Genomic DNA, 25,033 nt, shown 5'->3' on the forward strand with positions numbered 1-25,033 from the left:
TCCTATAGGTCAGTGGTTACAATATGGTGGTAAAAAACACATTAACATAAAACTTACCATCTCCACTATGTCTGAGTATGCAGAACACTGGTGTTAACTTTATGCACATTATTGTGCAATAAAAATGTTTATTTATTTTGAGAGAGAGAGAGAGAGAGAGAGAGAGAGAACAAGTGGAGGGGGGAGGGGCAGAGAGAATCCCAAGCAGGATCTGCATTGTCAGCGCAAAGACCCGATGCAGGGCTTGAACTCACAAACCGTCAGATCATGACCTGAGCTGAAATGAAGAGTCTGACACTTAACTGACTGAGCCACCCAGGCGCCCCACTAGGATTTTTTCATCTTGTAAAACAGAAACTCTGTACCCATTGGTCAACAGCTGCCCTTTTCTCCTTCCCACAATTTTTGGGAAATCACCGTTCTAGTTGTTTCTTTTTTATTATTTATTTGTTTATTTATTGAGAGAGTGCACACAAGTGAAGGAGAGGGACAGAGGGAGAGAGACAGAAAGAATCTTAAGAAGGCTGCATGCTGGGGCGCTTGCGTGGCACAGTTGGTTGAGCATCCAACTTCAGCTCAGGTCATGATCTCACAGTTTGTGAGTTCGAGCCCCACATTGGGCTCTGTGCTGACAGCTCAGAGTTTGGAGTCTGCTTCAGTTTCTGTGTCTCCCTTTCTCTGCTCCTCCCCTGCTTGCTCTGTGTCTCTTGAAAATAAATAAACCTTAAAAAAAAAAATAAGGCTCCATGCTGAGCGGGGGACCTGAGCCAAAATCAAGAGTTGGATACTCAACAGACTGAACCATTCAGGTGCCCTACGTTCTATATGTTTCTAAGAGTTTGACTACTTTAGATACTTCATATTAGTGGAGTATTTGTCTTTTTAAGACCGGTTACTTAGTATAGTGTCCTCAAGTTTCATCCACGTTGTAACATATGACAGGATTTCCTTCCTTTTTAGGGTTAAATGATAATCCATTGTATGTATCTATCACATTTTTTTTTAACTTAAAAATTTTTTTAATATTTATTTTATTTTTGAGAGAGAGAGTGCGAGTGGGGGAGGTGCAGAGAGGGAGGGAGACACAGGATCTGAAGCAGGCTCCACACTCTGACCTTTCAGCACGGAGCCCCACGTGGGCCTCAAACTCACAGACTGTGAGATCATGACTCCAGCCAAAGTTGGTGCTCAACTGACTGAACCACCCAGGCACTCCTTCCTTTTTTTTTTTTTTTTTAAGTTTTGTTTATTTATTTTGAGAGAGACAGAGAGAGTATGAGTGGGGGAGAGGTAGAGAGAGAGGGAGACAGAGGATCTGAAGCAGGCTCTAGGCTGACAGCAGAGAGCCCTATGTGGAACTTGAATTCATGAACTGTGAGATCATGACCTGATCCGAAGTCTGACGCTTAACCTACTGAGCCATCCAGGTGTCCCATACCTTGTATCTTTCATTTAAAATTATGTTTGTGGGATTTTTTCATGTTGTTGTGCATAGCTCTGGGTCATTGTTTCCGTTGTATGAATACATCATAATTTATATATCCATTTTACAGGTGATGGACACCTTTTTTTTTCTAGTTTTTGATTATTAGGGATAATGCCAGTGAAAGCATTCTTAAACAGATATCCAGTGCACATTTGCATGAATTTCTCTATGGCTGTAACTAAGAATGTAATCATTGGGTCAAAGCATATACATTCCTTTAACTCTGATAGGAAATGCCAAACTGTTTCCAGAATCATTTTGCAAATTTGTGCTCTCATCAGCAGCTTACAAGACTTCTTTTTGCTCCATATTTGCACTAGCATATAGTATTTTCAGATTTTTTTTAAAGTTTATTTTTATTTATTTTGAGGGAGTGGTAAAGAGCAAGTGGGGAAAGGGGCAGACAGAGAGGGAGACAGAATCCCGAGCAGGTTCCGCACTGTTAGCGCAGACCCTGATGCAGGGCTTGAACTCGTGAACAGTGAGATCATGACCTGAACTGAAGTCAAGAATCAGCCACCTAGGCACCCCTCAGATATTTTTATTTTAGAGAGAGAGAGAGAGAGAGAGAGCGTGAGAACACGTGGGCCAGCGGGGGAGGGGCAGAAGGAGGCGGGGATAGAGAGAATTGTAAGCAGGATTCATGCTCAATGTAGAGCCTGACTTGGGGTCCATCCCATGACCCTGGAATCATCATCTGAGCCAAAATCAGGAGTAGGAAAAATCAACCAAAATCAACCAACTGAGTCATCCAGGCACTCCTTCAGATATTTTTTAAGAAAAAATTTTTTTGAAGAATTACACATATCGAAGTATACAAATCTTGTGCTGGAAGTCCTTGCTAGATTAATTTGGCAAGAGAAAGACACAAAAGGCATCCAAATTAGAAAGGAAGAAGTAGAATTTATATTTGCAGGTGATATGATCTTATATGTAGAAAACCCTAAAGTCTCAACCAAAACTCTATTGGAACTAATCAAGGAATTCAGTAAATTTGTAGGATATAAAATCAACATACATAAATCAGTTACATTTCTAAATACTAACAATAAAATACCTGAAAAAGAAATGAGGAGAGCTATTCTATTCACCAGGAGATCATGGTGCTGTGAATCTGGGTGTTTTCTAACAGCATGACAAGGAAGACTTGCTCGCCCCTCCTGTCAAAGAAAGAATAGTTTTGGCTGGGGAGAAGTGGGGGAAAAAAAAGCAATTTGCATTTTTCATTTGTATTGTGAAATGTGAAAATAAAATTGTCAACTGTTTTAGTTAAAAACAACAACAACAACAACAACAACAACAACAACAACAACAACATACTCCTGGGGCACCTGAGTGACTCAGTTGGTTAAGTGTCCTACTCTTGATTTCAGCTCAGGTCATGATCTCATGCGGTTCATGGGACTGAGCCCCGCGTCGGGCTCTGGGCTGACAGCGTGGAGCCTGTTTGGGATTCTCTCTCTCTCTCTCTCTCTCTCTCTCTCTGCTCCCTGCCCCCAAAATAAATCACTAAACTTAAAAAAAAAAATATATATATATACATACATATATACTCCCAGTAAACTATCATAAAGTGGCACACTCATGAAACTATTGCCTAGATCAGAAAATAGACTATTGCCAGCACCCCAGAAGCTCCTCTCTGCCCTTGCCAGTCAATCTCTTTCTTTTCCCTAAATGTAACCTCTGTCCTGACTTTCATCACTGTAGATTAATTTTGCCTATTTATTTTTAAACTTTATACATTTAGAATCAATCAGTATGTATTCTTTTGTGTGTGGCTTCTTTTATTCAACATTGTTTTTATTTTTTATTACTTTTTTCAACATCATGTTTTTGAAGACTCATCTTTGTGGGTTGTTTGGAATGGTTTTTCTTTCATTCTCATCGATGATTCATGTTCTGTTATGATTATTCTACAATTTATATGCCCATTTTACTGGATATTGGAATTTCCAGAGTTTTTGCTAATGGCAATACAGCTGCTGTGAACACCATGTATCAGTATCTTATTGCAGTTTTTATCTTTTTTGTCTTTAGCCTTCTCTGAAGACTAATACTGTTGCAAAATTTTTTACATACTTATGGACCATTTTGGTATTATTTTGCAAAATGTGTGAGATTTTGCTCATTTAAAATATTACGTTGCTGAGGAGTGCCAGGGTGGCTCAGTCAGTGGGGTGTGTGACTCTCGATCTCGGGGTTGTGAATTTTGAGCCCTATGTTGGGTGTAGACATTACTTAAAAATAAAATCTTAAAAAAATTACATTGCCTGTATTTATCTCAGTGATTTGTGGAAGTTATGTGGCTTTATATATCCTGGATGTAAGTCCTTTGTCAAATATATGCCTTGCAAAGGTTTTCTCCCACTTTACGGTTTGCCTTTTCACTCTCTCATCTTTTCAAAAACAAAAAATGCTTTTTAAAGATATTTTTCCTTATGATTAGTGTTTTTTTGTGCCTTATTTAAGAAAATTCTTACCCACCTGGAGGTCATGAAGATAGTCTTCTATATTAACTTCTAAAGTTTTCTTTGGGAGGATATTTTATTTTTATTTTTATTTAGTTTTTATTTTTAAAAGAGATTTTATTCATTTATTTATTTTAAGAAGTCTCCACACCCAGCCTGGGGCTCAGACTCACAACCCAAAGATCAAGAGTTGTGTGCTCTATGGACTGAGCCAGCCAGGCACCCCCTCTGGGGGAAGATTTAAAATCAGATTCTATCTCTTCAACAGACATTGGGCTAGTCATATTTTCAAAGTGTCTTGTGTCAGTTTCGATGAGTTATGTTTTTCTAAGAATCCATGAATTTTCTAATCTAGAATTTCAAATTAGTTATCAAGTGTTATTATGTACAATTATAATATCATTTAAAAACATGTTTATTGGGGCGCCTGGGTGGCGCAGTCGGTTAAGCGTCCGACTTCAGCCAGGTCACGATCTCGCCGTCTGTGAGTTTGAGCCCCGCGTCAGGCTCTGGGCTGATGGCTCGGAGCCTGGAGCCTGTTTCCGATTCTGTGTCTCCCTCTCTCTCTGCCCCTCCCCCGTTCATGCTCTGTCTCTCTCTGTCCCAAAAATAAATAAAAAACGTTGAAAAAAAAATTAAAAAAATAAAAATAAAAATATGTTTATTGTCTGCAAAATGTGGAGTGATGCCAAACTTAGGAGATAGGAAGAAACTGAAACAGCATTAGGGTGGGAAAGTCCGGTTAAGGCAGTAGGGGCATAGCAAGGATTCAGAAACCAGGCCACGGTATTCCAAAAGAGTGCCCAGAATCTGCTAGGGAAGGTGGACAGATAACGACACACATAAGAAATAGGCAGAGATCTTACCCTTCAGGGACTCTGAGCATACCAGGGCTCAGGAAAAAGGTCTGCTCAGCCCAAGTTGAGTTGGGATGGGGAGTAACTTAACTTCTTTCTTCCTTCTCTCTCTCTCTGTCTCTTTTTCTTTTGAGCCCCCAGCAGGAAAATGAAATGCCCCTTAAGCATTTTCTCCTGGGCAGAGTAGCTGGGGGTGGGGTGGGGGTGGGTATGTGAGGTCTGGGCATTTTTTAGTGTGAAGTTTTAGTGCTAGTCCTGGTGGGGACTGGGGAAGTCCTAAATATGTAATGATTTGCATTTAACAAATTGCAGGGTGGGAGTGACCATCTTTCTCCAGACTGCTTCTTGAATTGGGGGATATCCTGGGAGTAACAAAATGAAATGAAAACCAGATAAGGATGTTGGTTTTCTTGAGTTCATCACTTTCTCATCACGAGTCTCATCAAGATCGTGGCAAGTTCTCACTTGCATGGAGGCATTCTTTTCTCTATCCTGTCCATCACTTTTCAGAAAGCTGATAAATGAAGTCACATTTTTTTTCCCCAAAGGAAACATAAAAAAGTCTTAAGGGTGTAACCCTAAGCCTGTGCTCCTCATGTACTCTTTCTTCAAAGGTCACTGCCTAAGGAGCTTTACGAAGATGGGTCCCTTGGCTCACTCTTGGACCTGAGCCTTACGGAAGCTTCCCTCTGGGCTTCTTCTCCCGTTGAATTTCTTTGCTTTGCCTGTCAGATTGTCTCAGTATTAGCTAGATACAATTCAGGAGAACTTGGTCCTGGGAACATCCCAGCCCTGGGCTCTGAGAGAGTTTTCAGGGAGGGTCTTGTGTGGTGAATGGGCTCCCTGCTATCTCACAGAGCAAATGAAGAACTGAGAGTGAGGGTGTTTAACTCAGAACACAGTGGAATTGCCTGGGTTGGGATGGGGCAGGTGTGTGTGGCAGCTGACTGGAAGCATTATATGGACTGTCATATGGTTTGTGTTTTGTTTGGACCTAAGCTTTCATAATTTCGGTGGAAAAGGGAAGAGGTTGAATTCCATGTACTTTCTGTCCAGGTTGTTGTCTGAGTAGCCAGATGGGGGAGGTTGGGATGCAACCCATCTGAGTAGCCAGATGGGGGAGGTGAGGAAGGAGGTGACTACGCGAACTGAAGCTCTCTTGCTGCTGAAATGGTTGTGTCTTGGAGAGTACTGGCCTGGCAGTTGGGACACCAAGGTTCCCATCTGGAGACAGCTCTCTGAATGGCCCCATGTGGTTACTTCCCTTTCTGTGCCTCAGCTTCTTCATATTTCAAAGGAGGAAGTTGTTATACATCAATGGGTTTCAAAATTATTAATTTTATAATGCCAGGTATATCTTTTATCAAAGAAAATTTTATACCTATGCCTGTACCTAAAAGAGCTAGAGATAGGCTCTTCTGATTGAATCAGAAGTGAGGGACTAGGACCTGAGATTATTTCATTCATTACCATTCTCTTCCTGTTTAAAAGCCATGGAACAAGATGATAAATTACACAAACAACCTTCTGTTCTAGTGCCAATAGAATGTATGTTTAGGACTAATGAGCGAAGGAACTGAAACCTTGACAATTTTTAGGCTTTCTATCCATGATCATGGAATACCTCTTCATTTATTTAGTTTTTCTGTGGCATCACTCATCAGAGTTTTGTTGTTTTCCTTATATAGATCTTGCACACATTTTGTTAAGTTTATACTTAAGTATTCCATTTTTTTGGTGCCAATAATGTAAATAATATTGTGTTTTTAATTTTGAATTCCACTTGTTCATTGCTAGTATATAGAAAAGTGATTGATTTGTGTTTATTAATCTTGTACCCTGCAACCTTGTTATAATGGCTTATTAGTTCCAGCTGTGTTTTTGTCAATTCCTTTAGATTTTCTACATAGATAATTATCTCCTTTGTAAATATAGACTTTATTCTTTCTTCCCAATCCATTTATCTCCTTCCCACCCTTTCTTATTTCATTAGCTAGAACTTCCAGTATGATGTTGAAAAGAAGTGGTGAGAGGGGACATCCTTGCCTTGTAGCTGATCTTAATTGGAAACTTTCTCGTTTTTCACCACTAAGTATGATAATAGCTGCAGGTTTTTTGTAGATATTCTTTATCAAGTTGAAGTTCCCCTGTATATCTAGTTTATGGTAAGTTTTTATCATAAATTGGTGTTAGATTTTGTCAAATGTTTTTCTATATCTATTGATATGGTCACGTGAGTTTTATTTTTCAGCTTGTTGATGTGATGGATTACATTAATCGACTTTCAAATGTTGAACCAGCCTTGAACACCTGAGGTGAACCCCACTCATTTGGGGTGTATAATTCTTTAAAAAACATTATTGGATCTGATCTGATCATGTTTTATTGAGGATTTTTGCATCTATGTTCATGAGAGTTAATTGGTCTGTAGTTTCTTTTCTTGTAATGTCTTTGTCTGGTTTTGGTATTTAGGTATAGCTGGCTCCAAAGAATGAGTTAGGAAGTAATCCCTGTACTTCTATCTTCTGAAAGAGATTACAGAGAATTGGCATAATTTCTTCCTTAAGTGCTTGGTAGAATTTACTAGTGAATCCATCTGGGCCTGGTGCTTTCTGTTTCAGAAGGCTATTAATTTATTGGTAATCTCTTTACTAGATATAGACCCATTCAGATTGTCTATTTCTTCTTGGGTGGGGTTTGGCATATTATGTCTTTCAAAAATTGTTCCATTTCATCTAGGTTGTCAAATTTGTGGGCACAGCGTTATTCAAAGAATTCCTTGATTATTCTTTTAATGTCCATGCGATTTGTAGTGATGTCCCTCTTTTATTTCTGGTTTTCATGACCTATGTCCTCTCTCTCTTTTTTTCTTAGTTAGCTAGAGGCTAATCGATTTTATTAATCTTTTCAAAGAGTCAGGCTTTGGTTTAATTGACTTTCTGTATTGATTTCCTGTTTTCAATTTCATTGATTTTTGCTCTAATTCTTATTATTTCTTTTCTTCTGTTTACTTTGCATTAATTTGGTTGATTTTAGAGATTTCTTCTTTTCTAATAATATAGGCATTGACTGCTATAAATTTCCTGTAAGCATTGCTTTTGCTACATCTCACTAATTAAAAAAATTTTTTTAGTGTTTATTTATTTTTGAAGAAAGAGAGATAGAGCGTGAGTGGGGAGGGCAGAGAGAGAGGGAGACATAGAATCCAAAGCAGGCCCAGGCTCTGAGCTGTCAGCACAGAGCCTGACATGGGGCTCCAACTCACAAACTGTGAGATCATAACCTGAGCCGAAGTCGGACACCTAACTGACAGAGCCACCCAGACACCCCAACATCTCACTAATTTTAGATAAGTCATGTTTTCATTTAGTTCAAAATATTTAAAAATTTTTTTTGAGATTTCTTTTTTGACTATATGCTCTTTAGAAGTTTTTTTTTTAAAATGTTTATTTTTGAGAGAGACAGAGTGAGTGGAAGAGGGGCAGAGAGAGAAGGAGACACAAAATCTGAAGCAGGCTCAAGGTTCTGAGCTGTCAGCACAGAACCGATGTGGGACTCGAATCCCTGAACTGTGAGATTATGACCTGGGCTGAAGTCGGCTGCTTAACTGACAGAGCTACCCAGGTGTCCCAGAAGTTTAATCTCCATGTACTTTATGATTTCTAGTTATCTTTGTGTTATTGATTTTTAGTTAAATTCCATTGTGGTGCAAGAGCAAACATTGTATGATTCCCATGATTTTATTTTTTTTTAAAAGGGTATGTATATTAAAAAAATTTTTTATGTTTATTTATTTTTAAAGGAGAGAAAGACACAGTGTGAGTGGGGGAGGGGCAGAGAGAGAGAGGGAGATACAATCCAAAGCAGGGTCCAGGCTCCAAGCTGTCAGCACAGAGCCTGACTCAGAGCTCGAACTCACAAGCCATGAGATCATGACCTGAGCTGAGGTCAGATGCCCAACCGACTGAGTCACCCAGGCGCCCCAGGATATGTATATTTTAAAAGTTTGTTTATTTTGAGAGAGAGAGCGAGCATGCATGTGGAGGAGAGGGGCAGAGAGAGAGTGAGAGAGAGAATCCCAAGCAGGATCTGCAATGTCAGCGAAGAGCCCAATTATGTGAGATCATGACCAGAGCTGAAATTAAGAGTCAGACACTTTACTGACTGAGCCACCCAGGCGCCCTGATTTCCATTCTTTTAAATTTGTTAAGGTGTGTTTTATGGCCCAGAATGTGGTTTATCTTGGTGAATGTTCCATGTGATCATGAGAAGAATACATATTCTGCTGCTGTTGGATGAAAGAGTCTAGAGATGTCCCTTGTATCAAGTTGATTGATGGTATTGTTGAGTTCACCTATGTCCTTACTGATTTTCTACCCCTGGATCTGTCCACCTCTGAGACAGAGGTGTTGGAAGTCTCCAGTTATGATAGTGGATTCATCTGTTTCTTTTTTCAGTTCTATAGTTTTTGCTTCAAATAGTGTGCTGCTCCTGTGGTTAAGCAAATGCATCTTTAGAATTGTTATATCTTCATGGAGAATTAGCCCCTTTATCATTATGTAGTGCCCTTCGTTATCCCTGATAACTTTCCATGCTTTGAAGTCTGGTCTGGTGAAATATAGGTATCCCTGCTTTCTTAAAAAAATTTTTTTAATGCTTATTTACTTTTGAGAGACGGTGAGAGCCATGGAGAGGCAGAGAAAGAGAGGGAGACACAGAATCCAAAATAGACTCCAGGCTCCGAGCTGTCAGCACAGAGCCCAACGTGGGGCTCAAACCCATGAGCTGTGAGATCATGACCTGAGCTGATCCACCAACTGAGCCACCCAGGCGCATTTCCCTGCTTTCTTTTGATTAGTGTTACCATAGTATATTATTTTTCTCTATCCATTTACTTTTAATCTATATGTGCTTTTAAGTGTAAAATGGGTTTGTAAACAACATATAGTTGAGTCTTCCTTTTTGATAGACTCTGACAATTTCTCTATTTCAATTTTTTTTTTAACGTTTATTTATTTTTGAGACAGAGAGAGACAGAGCATGAATGGGGGAGGGTCAGAGAGAGAGGGAGACACAGAATCTGAAACAGGCTCCAGGCTCTGAGCAGTCAGCACAGAGCCTGACGCGGGGCTTGAACTCACAGACCGCGAGATCATGACCTGAGCTGAAGTCAGACGCCTAACCTACTGAGCCACCCAGGCGCCCCAATTTCTGTTTTTTAATTGGTGCATTTTGACCACTGACATTCAAAATGATTATTGATCTACCATATTTGCTACTGTTTTCTTTCTTTCTTCTTTGCTTTTTGTAGTGGTTGACCTACAGTTTGCAATATATTTACAACCAATCCCAAGTCCTCTTGCAAATAATACCGTACCATTTCACAGGTAGTGTGCCTCCCTTATAATAACAAAATAATCCTAATTCCTCCCTCCCATCCCTGTATCATTACTGTCATTCATTTCGCTTATGTATAAACTTACATTCCATAATATATATATAATATTCTATTATGTCCACTTACACATGTCATATATATATCACATACATATATAACATTTATGTATTAAGTATATATATATATAGGATCTCACTACAGACACCATGGACGTTGCAAGGATAATCAAGGAATACTATAAACAGTTCTTTGCCCACAAACTTGATAATCTAGATGAAATGGGCCTATTTGAAAGATACCACTTGCCAGCCTGCATGGTTTCTGAGGAGAAGTTGGATGTAGCTCTCATCTTTGTTCCTCTATAGGTTAGGTGTTTCTTTCCTCTGGATTTTTTAGGGATTTTTCCCCTTTATCTTTGATTTTCTGTAGTTTGAAGATGAGATGCTTTGGTGTAGTTTTTTGGGGCAGTTATCCTGCTCCGTGTTCTCTGAGCTTCCTGGACCTTTGGTTTGGTGACATGAAATTTGTGGGAAATTCTCAGTCATTATTATTTCAAATATGTCTTCTATTCCTTTCTCTTTTTTCTTTTTCTGGCATTCTCATTATGCATGTTACATATCTTGTAGTTGTCTCACAGTCCTTGGATGTTCTGTTTGTTTGTTTTTTTTTCAGTCTTTGTTCTCTTTGTTTTTCAGTTCTGGATGTTTCTGTTGAGATACGCTTAAGCACTGAGATTCTTTCCCCAGTTTCAATCTACGAATAAAACTCATTCAATTTACAAATAAGCTCATCAAAGACATTCTTCATTTCTGAAAAGCGTTTTTGATCTCTAGCCTTTCTTTTTGGTTCTTTCTTGGCATTTTCACCTCTCTGCTTACATTGCCCATCTGTTCTTGTGCCCTGCCTTCTTCTCCATAGAGCTCTTGGCATATTAACCATAGTTGTTTAAATTCTTGCTCTGATAATTCCAATATCCCTGCCATATATGGCTTTGATGCTTGCTGTCTCTCTTAAAATTTTATTTTTTGCTTTTTGGTATGCCTTGTCATTTTTCTCTTGATAACTAGACATGATGGTAAAAGGAACTGCTATAAATAGGCCTTTAATTATGTGGCAGTAAGATGTGGGGAGAGGGGAAGCATTCTGTAGTCCTGTGATTCCGTCTCAGTCTTTTAGTGAGACTGTGCCTCTGGACTGTGAATTTCACATGTCTCCCTGGGGGAGACAGGATAGCTAGGGGGGCTGGAGTTGGGTATTTCCTTTCTCCCGGGTCAGTTAGGTCTGACAGTACCCCAGCAGGTTAGGCTTAGGAGAAACTGGTTTCTCCTGAGGGCAAGGCTTTTTAAGAAGAACAGAGTCTTCTGTTTTCTTTCAGAATGGCTCATTTTCCTTCTTTCCCTGCCAGGAGCACGAGGGGATTTTCCTCCAGTATTTACTGTGAAAATCTGATTGAGCACTAGGAGGTAAATCTCACCAAAGTGTGGGGTCCCTCTGTGGCCAGGTCGTCCTGCAGTTTTTTAACTCTCAGGCTTGTCCACACTGAGCCTCCAGCAGTCTGTCAATTACAGCTCAGGTTTTTCTGCACCAGCACTGGTTCCCACAGTGGTTCTTGCTCCGGGAATCTCGACTCCATTGAGCTGTGGCTCCCTGTATTTGCCTGTCAGTTTTTCCAAATCATAGGGGTAGTGGTTTGCCCTCTCCCCCCCACCTCTTATGACCCCAAGAAGGGTTTGCTGATTGTTTAGTCTGTCAGCTTTTTACTTGTTGTTTGGATGGTCTGTCAACTTCCAAGCTCCTTACATTCTTAACTTTAGGCGCTAGCTGATTGTGTCAAGTTGGATTGGATGTTGCCAGATAAGTGCCTTTAGACCTGGGGTTTTGTGGCCTCATATTGAAATCATGTCTAATTTGATCACTTTCATATTATCAAAAACAGTTTTGTGTTTTCTAAGATTTTATGATGCTTTTTCAGGTTACTTGTTTTTAATTTGGGGACTTACTTTTCTTTTTCTTTTTGTGTTGCTATTTATTTATTTATTTATAAAATTTAAATCCAAATTAGTTAACATAGAGTGTAATAATGATTTCAGGAATCGAATTTAGTGATTCATCACTTACATATAACACCTAGCGCTCATCCCAATAAGTGCCCTCCTTCATGCCCATTGCCCATTTTAGCCATCCCCGTACCCAACACCCCCCCAGCAACTCTCAGTTTGCTCTCTGTATTTAAGAGTCTCTTATGATTTGTCTCCCTCTCTGTTTTTATCTTATTTTTCTTTCCCTTCCCCTATGTTCATCTATTTTATTCTTAAATTCCACAAAGGACTGAAATCATATGATATTTGTCTTTCTCCAACTGACTTATTTTGCTTAGTATAATACTCTCTAATTCCATCCACGTAGTGGCAAATGGCAAGATTCCATTCTTTTTGATCACCAATATTCCATTGTATATATATACCACATCTTCTTTATCTATTCATCAGTTGATGGACATTTGGGTTATTTCCATACTTTGACTATTGTCAATAGTACTGCTATAAACATTGGGGTGTGTGTGTAATTTGGGGACTTTCTGACAATAGCTCCTGGGATAGATAACCACTTTCAGCTTTGGGGAATGAGAAGTTCCAGCCCTCATTTTCAGCTTTCCTCTGCTGCCAGGATCCTGTGGCATCCTAGTAATGTCACTTTTTGGGTGACAGGATATGACCCATCTAGGGGAGAGGACCCACTATGTCTCTTTGGAAGCAGTTTTCTGTTCTGTAATTTCTGTATGTTGTATATCCAATGACAGACCTGGGGCTCAGAAAATTTATGGGAGTGAGGCAAGAAAGAATCATAGTAATAACCTCAATGGGATGCTGGGGAAGTGTCACTGCTGGCATAAGCCAGGCCTCTGAGTCTAGGGATTGTTACATAACAAACATTCAGCTGAGGAAATTTTAAGGATCTAATTGGCTTTATTAAATGATTTATGAGTCAGGCAGCATCGCATCTAGAAAACAGAGGGTCGCTCCGAAGAGATGCACAAAATGGAGGGTTTTTATAGAAGGAGGATGGGGCAAGAAAGCAGAAGGAAACGATTTGTTTCAGGCAAGGTGGCTTTTCCTTAGGGAAAAAACAGATTACCTCATCTTCCTTAGGGGCCTGGAGAGGGCCCACAAGGCAGACTCAATGGAAAAATTCCTGACTGACAGGTTTAGACAACATTTCTGAGGGAGGTTGAAACTGCAATTAGATTAGGTATCAAGCCCTGGTTTGGGGACTGGATCTAAGTGAAGCCATTTGGGGCCTGTGGTTTTCTTTTTAACAGAATGGTCCCTTACCTCCTGGAGGGTAGGAGATCAGCCAAGAAAAACAGGAGTAGCAGTAACTTCTTGAAAGGCTGAATGGGTCTGTTAAGAGGTTTTCTTTTTCCAGGCTTTTCAGTCCTTGAGGTGAAGTAGAAAAAGGGGCTGGCTCAGTGACCACCAATTTTCTCCTGGTTCTGATTCTCAGGCTATGAGCTTTCACCATATCGCCCTTCCCCTCACACAGAAAGATCTTTTCTGTGGTGAGGTTGTTGCAGGAACCACATTTCTAGGCTGTTGATAGTGTTATCAACAATGATAGTATCATTGCTCTGCAGTTCTCTGTACACAGGGGCTTGAGATCTATCAGCTTTTTTTTTTTTAATTTTTTTTTTTAAATTTACATCCAAGTTAGTTAGCATATAGTGCAACAATGATTTCGGGAGTAGATTCCTTAATGCCCCTTACCCATTTAGCCCATCCCCCCTCCCACAACCCCTCCAGTAACCCTCTGTTTGTTCTCCATATTTATGAGTCTCTTATGCTTTGTCCCCCTCCCTGTTTTTGTATTACTTTTGTTTCCCTTCCCTTATGTTCATCTACTTTGTCTCTTAAAGTCCTCATAGGAGTGAAGTCATATGATATTTGTCTTTCCCTGACTAATTTCACTTAGCATAATACCCTCCAGTTCCATCCACGTAGTTGTAAATGGCAAGATTTCATTCTTTTTGATTGCCAAGTAATACTCCATTGTATATATATACCGCATCTTCTTTAGTCATTCCTCCATCGATGGACATTTGGGCTGTTTCCATACTTTGGCTATTGTTGATAGTGCTGCAATAAACATTGGGGTGCATGTGTCCCTTTGAAACAGCACACCTGTTCCTTGGATAAATACTTAGTAGTGTAATTGCTGGGTCATAGGGTAGTTCTATTTTTAGTTTTTTGAGGAACCTCCATACTGTTTTCCAGAGTGGTTGCACCAGCTTGCATTCCCAGAGGGCTGTCAGCTTTTGGATAGAATACAATCAACCTGATACTTCCAATGACTTCTTTGTTCATTTATAACTTCATACAGATAAGAGAAGACCTCTGAAATCTTATCTCAGATTGGACATAATGTTGATGCTGCTTTTGTATCTGTTGGATAGGTCATCACTTGGAAGGTGGAACATATAAAGTAACTTCTTGTTTTCATTCTTGGCCCCTAACTCTCACAGAGGGTTAAGTAGCTTGATAAGTCACACTAATACAGGGATTCCAGAAGATACTCAGGTTAGTCAAACACCGTCACTTGACAGAGCTGTACGGATTGTGGGAAGCCACAGGGAGGCAGGTTTCATTTCGGAGAAGGGAGAGACAGGATGGGTCCACTTGGCCTCAAAATACAGACATGAGAGTGGCAGGCCCATGGCCATGTGGCCAAGGGCCTGGGAGAGGAGAAAGTGTGAGGAACAACATCTTTTCATTGGCAGAACTGGCTGGGAGTTGGGAGACCAGGGTCCAGTGTTGTGCCTGAGAAGAACTCACCCCAGGGCCGTGCTGGTCGCTTTCCTTTCTGGGCCTTCTCTTTTAATGGAGCTGGTTAGTGTCTATCAGTGTCCTTCAGAATTGTGACTTTCTTAAGCCATGAATATTTTCCTTAAGTAAAATTTGGACCTGTGCTAAGTATTTAAAATTGATGAGCTGTTCTGATGGGGTGGTGTGGGGTGAGGGCTGGTCCCTTCGTTCTCCTCCCCTTTCAGGCGGTGCCCCAATTTGAAAACCATGTGACAGGATGGATTCTGACTAATGGCTTGTCCACCAGAACAGTCCTGCAGGCCCAGTGGAGACACAGTTTTGGAGAGCTGGGAACTAACTCCTGCAAATCAAATTGCCTGTTGCTGGTGAGAAGTAAAATCCTCAGTATTGCACACTCAAGAGTTTCTGCTGAGAGGCTGTTTAGCTTGAGGAGACCAGGAACCAGCCAGAACTGCAGGTCAAAGTATATGATTTTTGAATATAATTCACTCTGTTTTTACCAAAAGAAGGAAGGATGTTCTCAAGAGGCAGGCAGTTAGATCATCTAGTATCATTGTAAAAGGAAACAAGAAAAATGGTGAGATTCTACTCTATCATAAGACAGAGATAACACAGCGCTGCTATTTTAAGCATATGTAGGCATTGTCTACCTAATCCTCATGTATTTATTTTTTCCTTTAGAATATTGATATACATAATGATATGCTTTTTTTTGTATATTAAAACAACACAATAAGATACAACGAAGTGTAACTCTAAGAAAAGATGAAAAAAAAAATGCTGTTCAAGTGACAGAAACACAAAATAGCATACTTTACCATACATATTAATGTTTCATTAGTCTTACAGTTAGTTACTAGTGGCCATAGTCAATAATCTATTGTTGATTAGTTTAAAAATATCACATAAGAGATAATTAAATAAGAATGAAATAAATTTTTGAAACACCTATGGAAACACTCAATCTTAAATAACTTAGATGTGTATAATTATTTATTACATATTATATTATTATGTTTTACTTTTTGTTGTCTATTTTGGCTAACTCCCCAGGTAGCACTCTAAAAATTAGTCTCCCTAGTACTGGGAGAAATATACTGGGGTGAATTTTGACTTTCTGTGCCTTTTTGCAGGGGGCAACATGTTTCTCCTAAGACCATGTTGACAGTGAAGGGTGCAGAACACATTGTCCTGGGATGGCAGAAGTGCAAATGCAAATGGCGTGGTTTGGGTTGGCAGAGATGGGGTGACCCTAGTGCCCACATCTTCAGTGTCCCCTACCTCTCAGCACACCTGTTTTTTTGGAGCAACAGTCTGGAGGCAAACTTCACTTTCTGTCAAGGCTGGGTTCCCAGGTCCTTGGCATTCCGGTCCCATTTCTTCTGTCGCTGTTGACTCAAGGTCAGGGCTGTCCTGTAGTCTCCTGTGGAGGTGACAGACGCCACGCTCCTTGAAGAACCCCAGTCCTCAATATCCCTATCCAATGTCTAACTTTCCGTACCTGTCCAACTTGCTCTTGGAGCACCCACCTTTCCCCGCTTTTCCTCAGACACCATTATCAAGGTCACCACCCCTCACCTCTGTAGCTCTGCTATAGCTATGATGAACTGCCAGTGTCTAGTTTCTCCTGACTCTGATGCTCTGCCTTGGGGGTTGGGGGGAAGGTGGGGGTGGTGAGTGGAGGCACCAAGTCTCTGTAGATAGGAAGTCTGCTATAGCTATTGGTTTGGGAGAAGTTCCCAGTTGGGTTTTCGCGTACGAGCTTGTCATGGTTGTTTTATGGCTTTTCAGTCAAGTCAGGAGGGCATGTAATACAGAGTTTGCACCTGGAGAAAGAAAGTGGGAGAAACCGAGTCCTTTTGCACTAGTTTTCAGTGTGCAAAAGACTTTCTTCCCAAAGTTTTGCTGCTGCGGTTTACTTAATAGGGAAGAGTGCAGACCTGTGGAGGGTTGGGGATAGGCTTGGCTTCTGAGATGCTCATGATCAGAATTGTCCTCTGGAGGTGAACACTGTGAGGTCTGTGGCAATCTTCCCAGCAGGGCAGCGGGAGGGAGAGAGATGCCTTGGAAGTGCTGACTGGCAGAGAAAGACATGGAGGTGAGATGGGTCGGCCCTGGTGTTTCCTGGGCACTGAGTCCAGAGTGGTGCTCTTGGGCTCTGAGTAAATGTCACAGAGAGGCAGGGCTAAATGGACTCATTCGTCGCTCTCCCTTCCCTTTTCCCCACCAGCAAGTACTCTTTCTGTTTGCCAATGCAAACACTTAATAATGAGACTGTTATCCCCCAGAACATGCAAATAATAGATAATTCCTATGGATAGATGATAACAAATATAGAGAGTGCCTGTGTATTGTCAAAGATGTGATGTTGATTACAATTTGGTTGATGAATGGCTTACACTGAATATTATAGGCAAATGACTTTCTGATAAAAAATAGTCATACGATAATGATTAAATTTACTTCAAAGTATTTTTGTATATAGCCAGTTAGACTTGATAAAATATGAGTTCAGTGACTATTCCATTTAAGATGATGGAAACTGCAAAAAGTCAGATGGTAAATGTCACACTGCAAGGAGTAATTAGCATTTTGATGGATGTAAAAAAAACCCAAAACCTTCCAGCTGATTCTGTACAGTTATCTTAAGAAGGTGTTTAAAGTATGGTTTAAATTATGCAATTTTTAGTAATCTTTTATTTGAATATAATATTGGTATACACAGCTATGGGCTAATTTTTAGGGTACATGTCCTTATTTTAGTCAACATTTTGTGTGGAGTTTTGTGTAACGTTGGAGTATCAACATAAGAAAATGAGAGTGCCTAGGTGGCTCAGTCACTTAAGTGACTCTTGATTTTGGCTCAGGTCATGATCTCACGATTTGGTTCATGGGATGGAGCCCTGAGTGGGGCTCTGTGCTGACAGCGCATAGCTTGCTTAGGATTCTCTTTCTCCCTCTCTCTCTGGCCCTCCCCGACTTGCATGCATGCATGAGCGCACTCTCTCTCTCTCGAAATAAACATTAAGAAAAGAAAGATATTTAAAAAAAAAATTTTTTTTTTTAACGTTTATTTATTTTTGAGACAGAGAGAGACAGAGCATGAACGGGGGAGGGGCAGAGAGAGAGGGAGACACAGAACTGGAAGCAGGCTCCAGGCTCTGAGCCATCAGCCCAGAGCCCGACGCGGGGCTCGAACTCACGGTCCGTGAGATCGTGACCTGAGCTGAAGTCGGACGCTCAACCGACTGAGCCACCCAGGCGCCCCAAGAAAAGAAAGATATGAAAAAAAAAAAAAAAAAAGATGAGAACAGTGGTCTGTAATTCAGTGGGGTTTGGTTGTAGCCTAAGGGTTTAAGAGAAGAATGTTGGCTGTCCATAGGCCTTTGGATTGCTTCCCTTTCTTGGCCATCGTGAATAACGGTGCTGTGAACGTGAGTGTTTGGTCGCTATTTTTAAGCAAGCAAATCTTTATTTTTTTCTTCCTTCAAGTACTTGTATGGTTTCATTTTTTTGCTTTTAGATATCTGATTCATTTGAGGTTTATTGTGGCTTACAGTGCAAGGAGTAGGTCCAATTTTATCTTTTTCCCCCCAAATGACTATCTCGTTGTTCCAATACCATCTATTGAAAATTCATTGTTTCTCGGTAATTTGAGATGCCACCTTTATCATATATTAAATCAAGCTTTGTATTGAATTTCAACTCTGTCCCTTTGGTCTCCCTGCCCTACACATAGCACTGGCATACAGTTTTAGAGTCTACTTTAATACCTAGTAGGGGAATCTCTGGTAGGGTGAAGAGTAGAGAGCTTTGTCCTGAGAAGAGATATGTCTTTCCACCCTTCTCCCAGGTGGTGGGGGGAGGAGAAATGAGGGAATGGATGGCCAGGAGGAAGGAAGTAGCTCATCCTGATCTCCAGAGTGGTGTGGGAGGGGTTAATTTGTCCTGGGGAAGAACCCCATTTTCCTGGAGGAGCCCAGACTCTGTCCTGGCATGTGCTTGTTGTGTACCGAATGATGTTTAATGAACCCATGAAAAGTTAGTTAATTCCACTCTAGACATGGACATTTATTAAGGCTCTGGCCACCCCCTCTGGAGCCGCCCCAGAGCAGAATCAGTCACAGCGGCGTCCAGGTCTGGTTCTGCTGCTTGAAGCGTTCCATTGTTCTGTTTATCCAGTTCACGTAGCTGGACACCCTGGTGAAGACTGCGGGAGGAATCCCCCTCCTGTCTCCATAGGAGACAATCCCCTCGGCCACATTGTTACATATCAGGGGGCCTCCGGAGTCCCCCTGTGGACAAGGAGAGGAAAAGACCTTAAACCAGGCCTCTGGGCTCCTGCTGCCCTAAGGCCTGGCTCTCAGAGAAAGCAGGGGCGAGTGGGGGGAGGATGGAAGGGCGGTGGAAGTATGGAAGTCAACCTTCCGGTCTTTCCATGGTTGGGCTTCAGGCCTGGCTAGAGTTACTGTCTCTAGCTCAACCCAAGTCAAGTTGCCTTTGCCTTCTCCAGGAAAACACTGCACACGTATATGTTGTGTGCCCAGTGCTCCTCCCGTTACCCTAGAGACCAGATTGATGGGAAAAGACCCTACCTCCCTCTGCTCTGACCCCTCCAGACTGACGCCGCGGGGAATAGCCTGTTTCGACTGCCCAGCCTGTCAGGCAGTATTGGCAGATGCCCATGGCCTTACCAGGAAGGCGGACTTCCTCGAACTTGGGTTCCCCACACAAATTTGTGTTTGGTCGGTGTAGAAATTGAAGCGATCGCGGCACCTGCTATCCCTCTGCACAGTTAGCTGCACCTCATGGAGTCTGTTTGTACTCCTGCTCAGGCTCACCAGGCCCCAGCCTGCCACGGTGCACACGGCCCCAGGTCTCAGTCTGGCCTGTGCCTGAGGCAGAGACACTGTCCTCACAGCTTCACTCTGTTGGATTCTGTTTTCCAGCTGGCAGGAGAAGGGGAGGGGGCACTCAGGGGCGGTGTGTGCAGCCCACCGTCCCTGCCCTGCGGCTCTGCCCCTGCCTCCTCCTCGGCCTCCCAGGATGGCCAGGCCCCCCTGCACTGGGAGTGGACTGGCTCAGCAGGAGAACTGGAGGGTCGGGCGGGCCGTACCTGCAGTAACATGATGTCATTCACGTTGCTCTGTTGATTGTAATCAGGGTGGCGGATGGCTCTGAGCACAGACCTGCGCTGCTGGGTTCTTTCCTCCCTCCTGAGGTTGTGGGCCCCCAGGATGACAGTGATAGGACTGCAAAGGAGAGGTGGCCTAGGGGTAGGCGTGAGCCTCAGGAGCTCAGCCCGCAGGCTCTGCAGGCCAGGTGGACAGCCCAGGGCGGCAAGACTGCAGCCGAGGGAACTGAGGGGACAGGAGGGTTTCAGGGGCCGAGTCCTCTGTGCTTCTCCTCAGCCCTGAGCTGAGGGTGGTGGGGGACACAGTGACTGAGCCTTGCTTCCCCTGGAATAAGTTGAGAAATAGCTTGAACTCCTATTTTGAGCCCTACTGTGTGCTTTCATTGCCTCCTCCTGCTCTTTTTGATCATGTCCTCCTTTTCTCTTCATTCACCCTGGCCCGTTCTCCACCCCCAAATCCCACTCGTCTCTTTTTCCCCTTCGTTGCTGGAAGCTTGCTTTCACATGGCTGGTCAGGGGCTCTCCTGGGCCTGCGGTACTGGCACACGAGCTGCTCACCTTCCCCAGCAGTGAGCTGCCGTCAGCACAAAGTCTTCTCTCACCAGGAAACCCCCGCAGGTGCTGTACCCCACTGGAGTCTGGATTATAAGAAAAGCCATGTAGGGGCGGGAATGAGGCCTGGCCTCTTGGCCTCCGATGATCTCCCCTGGAAGGAAGCATTGCGCACTTATCTCTGTGCTTGCTGACCCTGTGGTGTGGGCATCAGGGTGGTTGCTCCACAAAGGCTGGCAGGTGAGGAGGCGGGAGACATGAGGGAGTGGAGGAGTTGCGGGTGAGAATTGGGTTTGCAGGGCACCACACGTTGGGGGAGGACTCCCGGGTTTGGCAGGAACCACTGCTGGCTCCCCATCCCAGACCTGAGCTCCCTCCCAGCTCCCCGGAGGATAGCTCTGGTTCCAGGCAGGGTCAGATTCAGGCTCCCACCATGAGGAGAGGTGGTCTGCTGCTGGGTGGCAAATCTGGAGCCCTCTGGGGTGGCCTCTTCCGAAGTTCCCTGGTACTTTCTTCCTCAGGGAGCTTCCCAGGTCCCCCTGAGGCCTCCTCAAGGTCAGCGCATGAGCAGCAGGGGACTGGTTTTTCAGATTCTAGACATGAGCTGATGGTATTGTTATTGCTGCATCCTTATTTCCTAGGCTCGGACACACGGACTGCAGAATGAATCTAGAGAGCACATGTATATCACATGTCCTTTGTGCTGGCAGCAAGTCCAAAGGTTTCATGTACACCAACTAACTTAACTCTCATTGAACTCTAGGAGGTACACACTGGTATTCTTCCTAGTTTATAGATGAGGAATCTGAGGAACTGTGAATTCAAATAACTTGCCCAACGGTACAGAGTTAGGAAGCGTCTAGGCAGTCTGGCTCCAGGGTCTGTGAGAGGGGTCGGGCCTGAGGTTGGGGGTGGTCACTTACCTGCCCCAGCCCCGGGGGGTAGGAGAAAGGCCATCAGGAACAGGAGCAGCTGCATCTTCTTGGGAAGACTGCCCCAGTCAGATGCCGCTGCCTCTCTCACTTGCCAGACTTGTACCCCCCAAGAGAGGAAGGAAGTCTGGGGGTGGGGGCTCAAGAGCAGTCCCGTACTCCTGCTGGTGTGACAGGTTTCGTCACCTGTGGCTGCCCAGGAAGCTTGCCCACCAACTGCCGGTGATGTGGGGGGAAGAGAATAGTCCAAGCCAACGCTGTCCTGCACAGCTGCTGAGTCAGTGCTGGCAGCAGAAATGGGCACCTGGGGTGACAGGGAAGGGGGCTTGGGGCCCTGTGTCCCAGAACCCTAAACCCACCAAATTCAGTAATATCCCAACAAGGCAGGAAAACTGGTAGCTGCCTATCTCCTCTGTTTCCTGCCTTTCCAGGATGAGAGCCTCAGTCCTTTGGCACTTGAGTTCTTTAAATGAATGCACATTTCCTAGATTGCTTATTTATTTATTTTACTTTTTTTTAGGGAGAAAGAGAGTGCATGAGAGTGGGAGAGAGGGGCAGAGAGAGGGGCTGTGTGTGGAGCCTGATGTGGGGCTAGATCCCATGACCCCGGGATCATGACCTGAGCCAAAATCAAGAGTTGGATGCTCAGCCAACTGAGCCATCCGGGCACCCTCTAGATTTCTTCTTTAAGTCATATTTAGTAAGGTGGGGCCATGGGTGAATGAAAGACAGGTGTGGGGTGGTGGTGGTATGTGGTGAGGACACTAGGAATAAGTCAGAAGAGGAGGCCAAAGAGTGAAGAGGAAGCCTGCCTATCTTTACCCTTTGGTCCCTGGACCCCCTGCTGGCACCTTTGCTGCTCCCACTTCTTTCTAGAGGTTGTGGAGGCAGATCAAATAGCTCCCTCTCCTGAGTGGGTAGAGTGCACTGCCAGGGAAGGAAAAGGGCAGAACAAGGCTCTGCCACTGATAATTACTTTCTCAGGGCACTTGAGCCCCAACAAACTCTCCGTGAAAATTATCACACAGTTGAGAATTTCTGTTTTCCTGCTTCCTACTTAAGGTGAGGACCTTTTTATCCCAGAATGCTCCCTGCACACAGAAAAGACCTAGAGGCTTAGTTTTGTTGAGAGCTGTCAGACCCTGGCTGAAAAACAGCGAAGATCCTTTTCATCCATGATATGAGTCCAATTAACTTAATCCCTGTTCTTTGCCCCCAGGGGCTTCTAACAAGGGAACGCATGCTTGCTGTGCTCCCTGTAACACATAAAGCACCACCTACAATACATAAAGAACATGCAGTCCACGTTAAGAAGGCAGTACAGAGTAACACAGACACACTTAAAAATACTTAGAAGATTCTGTGGGTGCACAGAAAAACATTGTAATATAGCATAATTTTTGCGAAAATGTCAGAATTAAAAACTAATACAATTCTCAAACTTTTATGGATATGATGGCCCCATTTGAATATCTTATGAAAATTAAGAATCCTCTCCTTATATACAAATATACATGATTTTCACAGCTGCAAAGAACTTCATCCTTCTCTGATACATGCTTAATGATGGCAACCTTGTGAAATTTCTTTCTGCATCTAGAAAGAACTGTGTAGAAAAAAGAGAAACTATTATAACGGCTTTATTAGTGCCTTAGCATTTGGGACAATTTTAATTTATTGCTACTTAAATGTTTTCAACACTTTAAAAGCATTAGTTTATGGGAATTCAAGCTCGTGCATCCACTCTGGAAAACAGTATGGAGGTTCCTCAAAAAACTAAAAATAGTTTTTTTTTTTTATGACTATGACTCAGTTTTTTATGACCCAGCAATTGCACTACTAGGCATTTATCCAGGGGATAGAGGTGTGCTGTTTCGAAGGGACACATGCACCCCCATGTTTAAAGCAGCACTATCAACAATAGCCAAAGTATGGAAAGAGCTCAACTGTCCACCGATGGATGAATGGATAAAGAAGATGTGGTATATATATTCAATGGAGTATTACTCAGCAATCAAAAAGAATGAAATCTTGCCATTTGCAACTACATGGATGGAACTGGAGGGTATTATGCTAAGTGAAATCAGTCAGAGAAAGACAAAAATCATATGACTTCACTCATATGAGGACTTTAAGAGACAAAACAGATGGACATAAGGGAAGGGAAACAAAAATAATATAAAAACAGGGAGGGGGACAAAACATAAGAGACTCTTAAATATGGAGAACAAACAGAGGGTTACTGGAGGGCTTGTGGGAGGGAGGGATGGGCTAAATGGGTAAAGGGCATTAAGGAATCTACTCCTGAAATCATTGCTTCGCTAGATGCTAACTAATTTGGATGTAAATTTTAAAAAATAAAAAAATAAAGTTAAAAACAAACAAACATTAGTCTAACTCTTTTAAAAAGGGAAAAGGATAAAGACCAGCCTGAGGGAAAAAGGGGAGTAAATTGTATGCTCCCAATGATCTACATAGAAATGTGGACAGAAGAGTTCATGAACAGCGACCTAGGATTTCATGCCAACCTTCCCACGAGAAACAATCCCAAGCAAACCTGTTCAAAATATCCCAAACCTTACAAACCTCAAAGAACTGCCAATGCAGGAGTGTTTATCACGCTAAAAAGGAAGGAATAATGGGCGTTAGGTGGCTACTACTGTTCTGAGGGAATTTACTGAACCTACAAAATTCAAAGCTCTGCTTTGATGGCCACATAAGGTGAAGGGTGTAGAAATCAAAGACCAAAACCCACACAACCAGGTCCAACCAGAGACACTCCTCACAATGAGCTGGGACATTAAAAGTCTATACCCTCAAAGTAACAAAGAAGAGATAATGAGCTCATCCCTGCAAGTGATTTCATGAAAGATTGGAATTACTTGGACCTTTCATGGAATCTCAGACCTTGAACTTGCATTGATGTGGTTATGGACTGTGTCCCAAAGTGCCTGATGGAATCAAATGGAAATCTAGAGGAAATTCACTTAATTCCAGGGTTTGATTTATACCTAAAAATTATTTTTCAAGTAGAATGACAAGCATATAGTCAAATATAAACAAGAGGATAAGCAAAGAGATAAGACAACAGAAGTAGGAAATGATAGACAATAAGAACAGAGAACAAATTTAATTATTGGGATAAGTGTATTAGAATAATAAAATATAGATAATAAGACAATTATGCTGAAATAAAAACAAGCTTTAAAAAAGCTGCGGGGAACACGAACCTTAAAAAAAGTGACAAAACATTTGAAAAAGTGAAAAATGTAATAACCAAAATTAAAGTCACAGTGGAAAAACTTAATAACAGATTAGACAAAGCTAAAGAGAATTACTAACCTGAAATGGCTCAGAAAAAAGTGTTAAGAATGGAACATAGA

The 25,033-nt window shown here is 42.3% G+C and overlaps 1 protein-coding gene across 1 annotated transcript; it reads right to left on the bottom strand.

Moving 5' to 3' along the window:
• Positions 1-19,082: 19,082 nt before the first annotated feature.
• LOC109254958 (cathepsin G-like) lies at positions 19,083-21,771 on the bottom strand. Its single transcript, XM_019429267.1, has 5 exons — positions 21,642-21,771; positions 20,725-20,872; positions 20,149-20,284; positions 19,727-19,981; positions 19,083-19,327 (listed from the first exon to the last, which is right to left on the bottom strand). The coding sequence occupies exons 1-5, from the start codon at positions 21,694-21,696 to the stop codon at positions 19,154-19,156; spliced, it is 768 nt and encodes a 255-aa protein (XP_019284812.1). The 5' UTR covers positions 21,697-21,771; the 3' UTR covers positions 19,083-19,153.
• Positions 21,772-25,033: the final 3,262 nt, after the last annotated feature.

This window comes from Panthera pardus, unplaced genomic scaffold (genome assembly GCF_024362965.1).
Source record: "Panthera pardus isolate Hobbes unplaced genomic scaffold, ASM2436296v1 HiC_scaffold_24, whole genome shotgun sequence".
In the NCBI taxonomy this organism is placed as follows: Eukaryota; Metazoa; Chordata; class Mammalia; order Carnivora; family Felidae; genus Panthera; species Panthera pardus.

Coding starts and splice junctions, on each gene's coding strand:
- LOC109254958 (XM_019429267.1), bottom strand. CDS start 21,696: ATGCAGCTGCTCCTGTTCCTGATGGCCTTTCTCCTACCCCCCGGGGCT. Junction 20,873..21,641: donor ACCCCCCGGGGCTGGGGCAG/GTAAGTGACCAC, acceptor GCTTCCTTCCAG/GGGAGATCATCGGAGGCCAA. Junction 19,328..19,726: donor CGAGGAAGTCCGCCTTCCTG/GTAAGGCCATGG, acceptor CCTTGTCCACAG/GGGGACTCCGGAGGCCCCCT.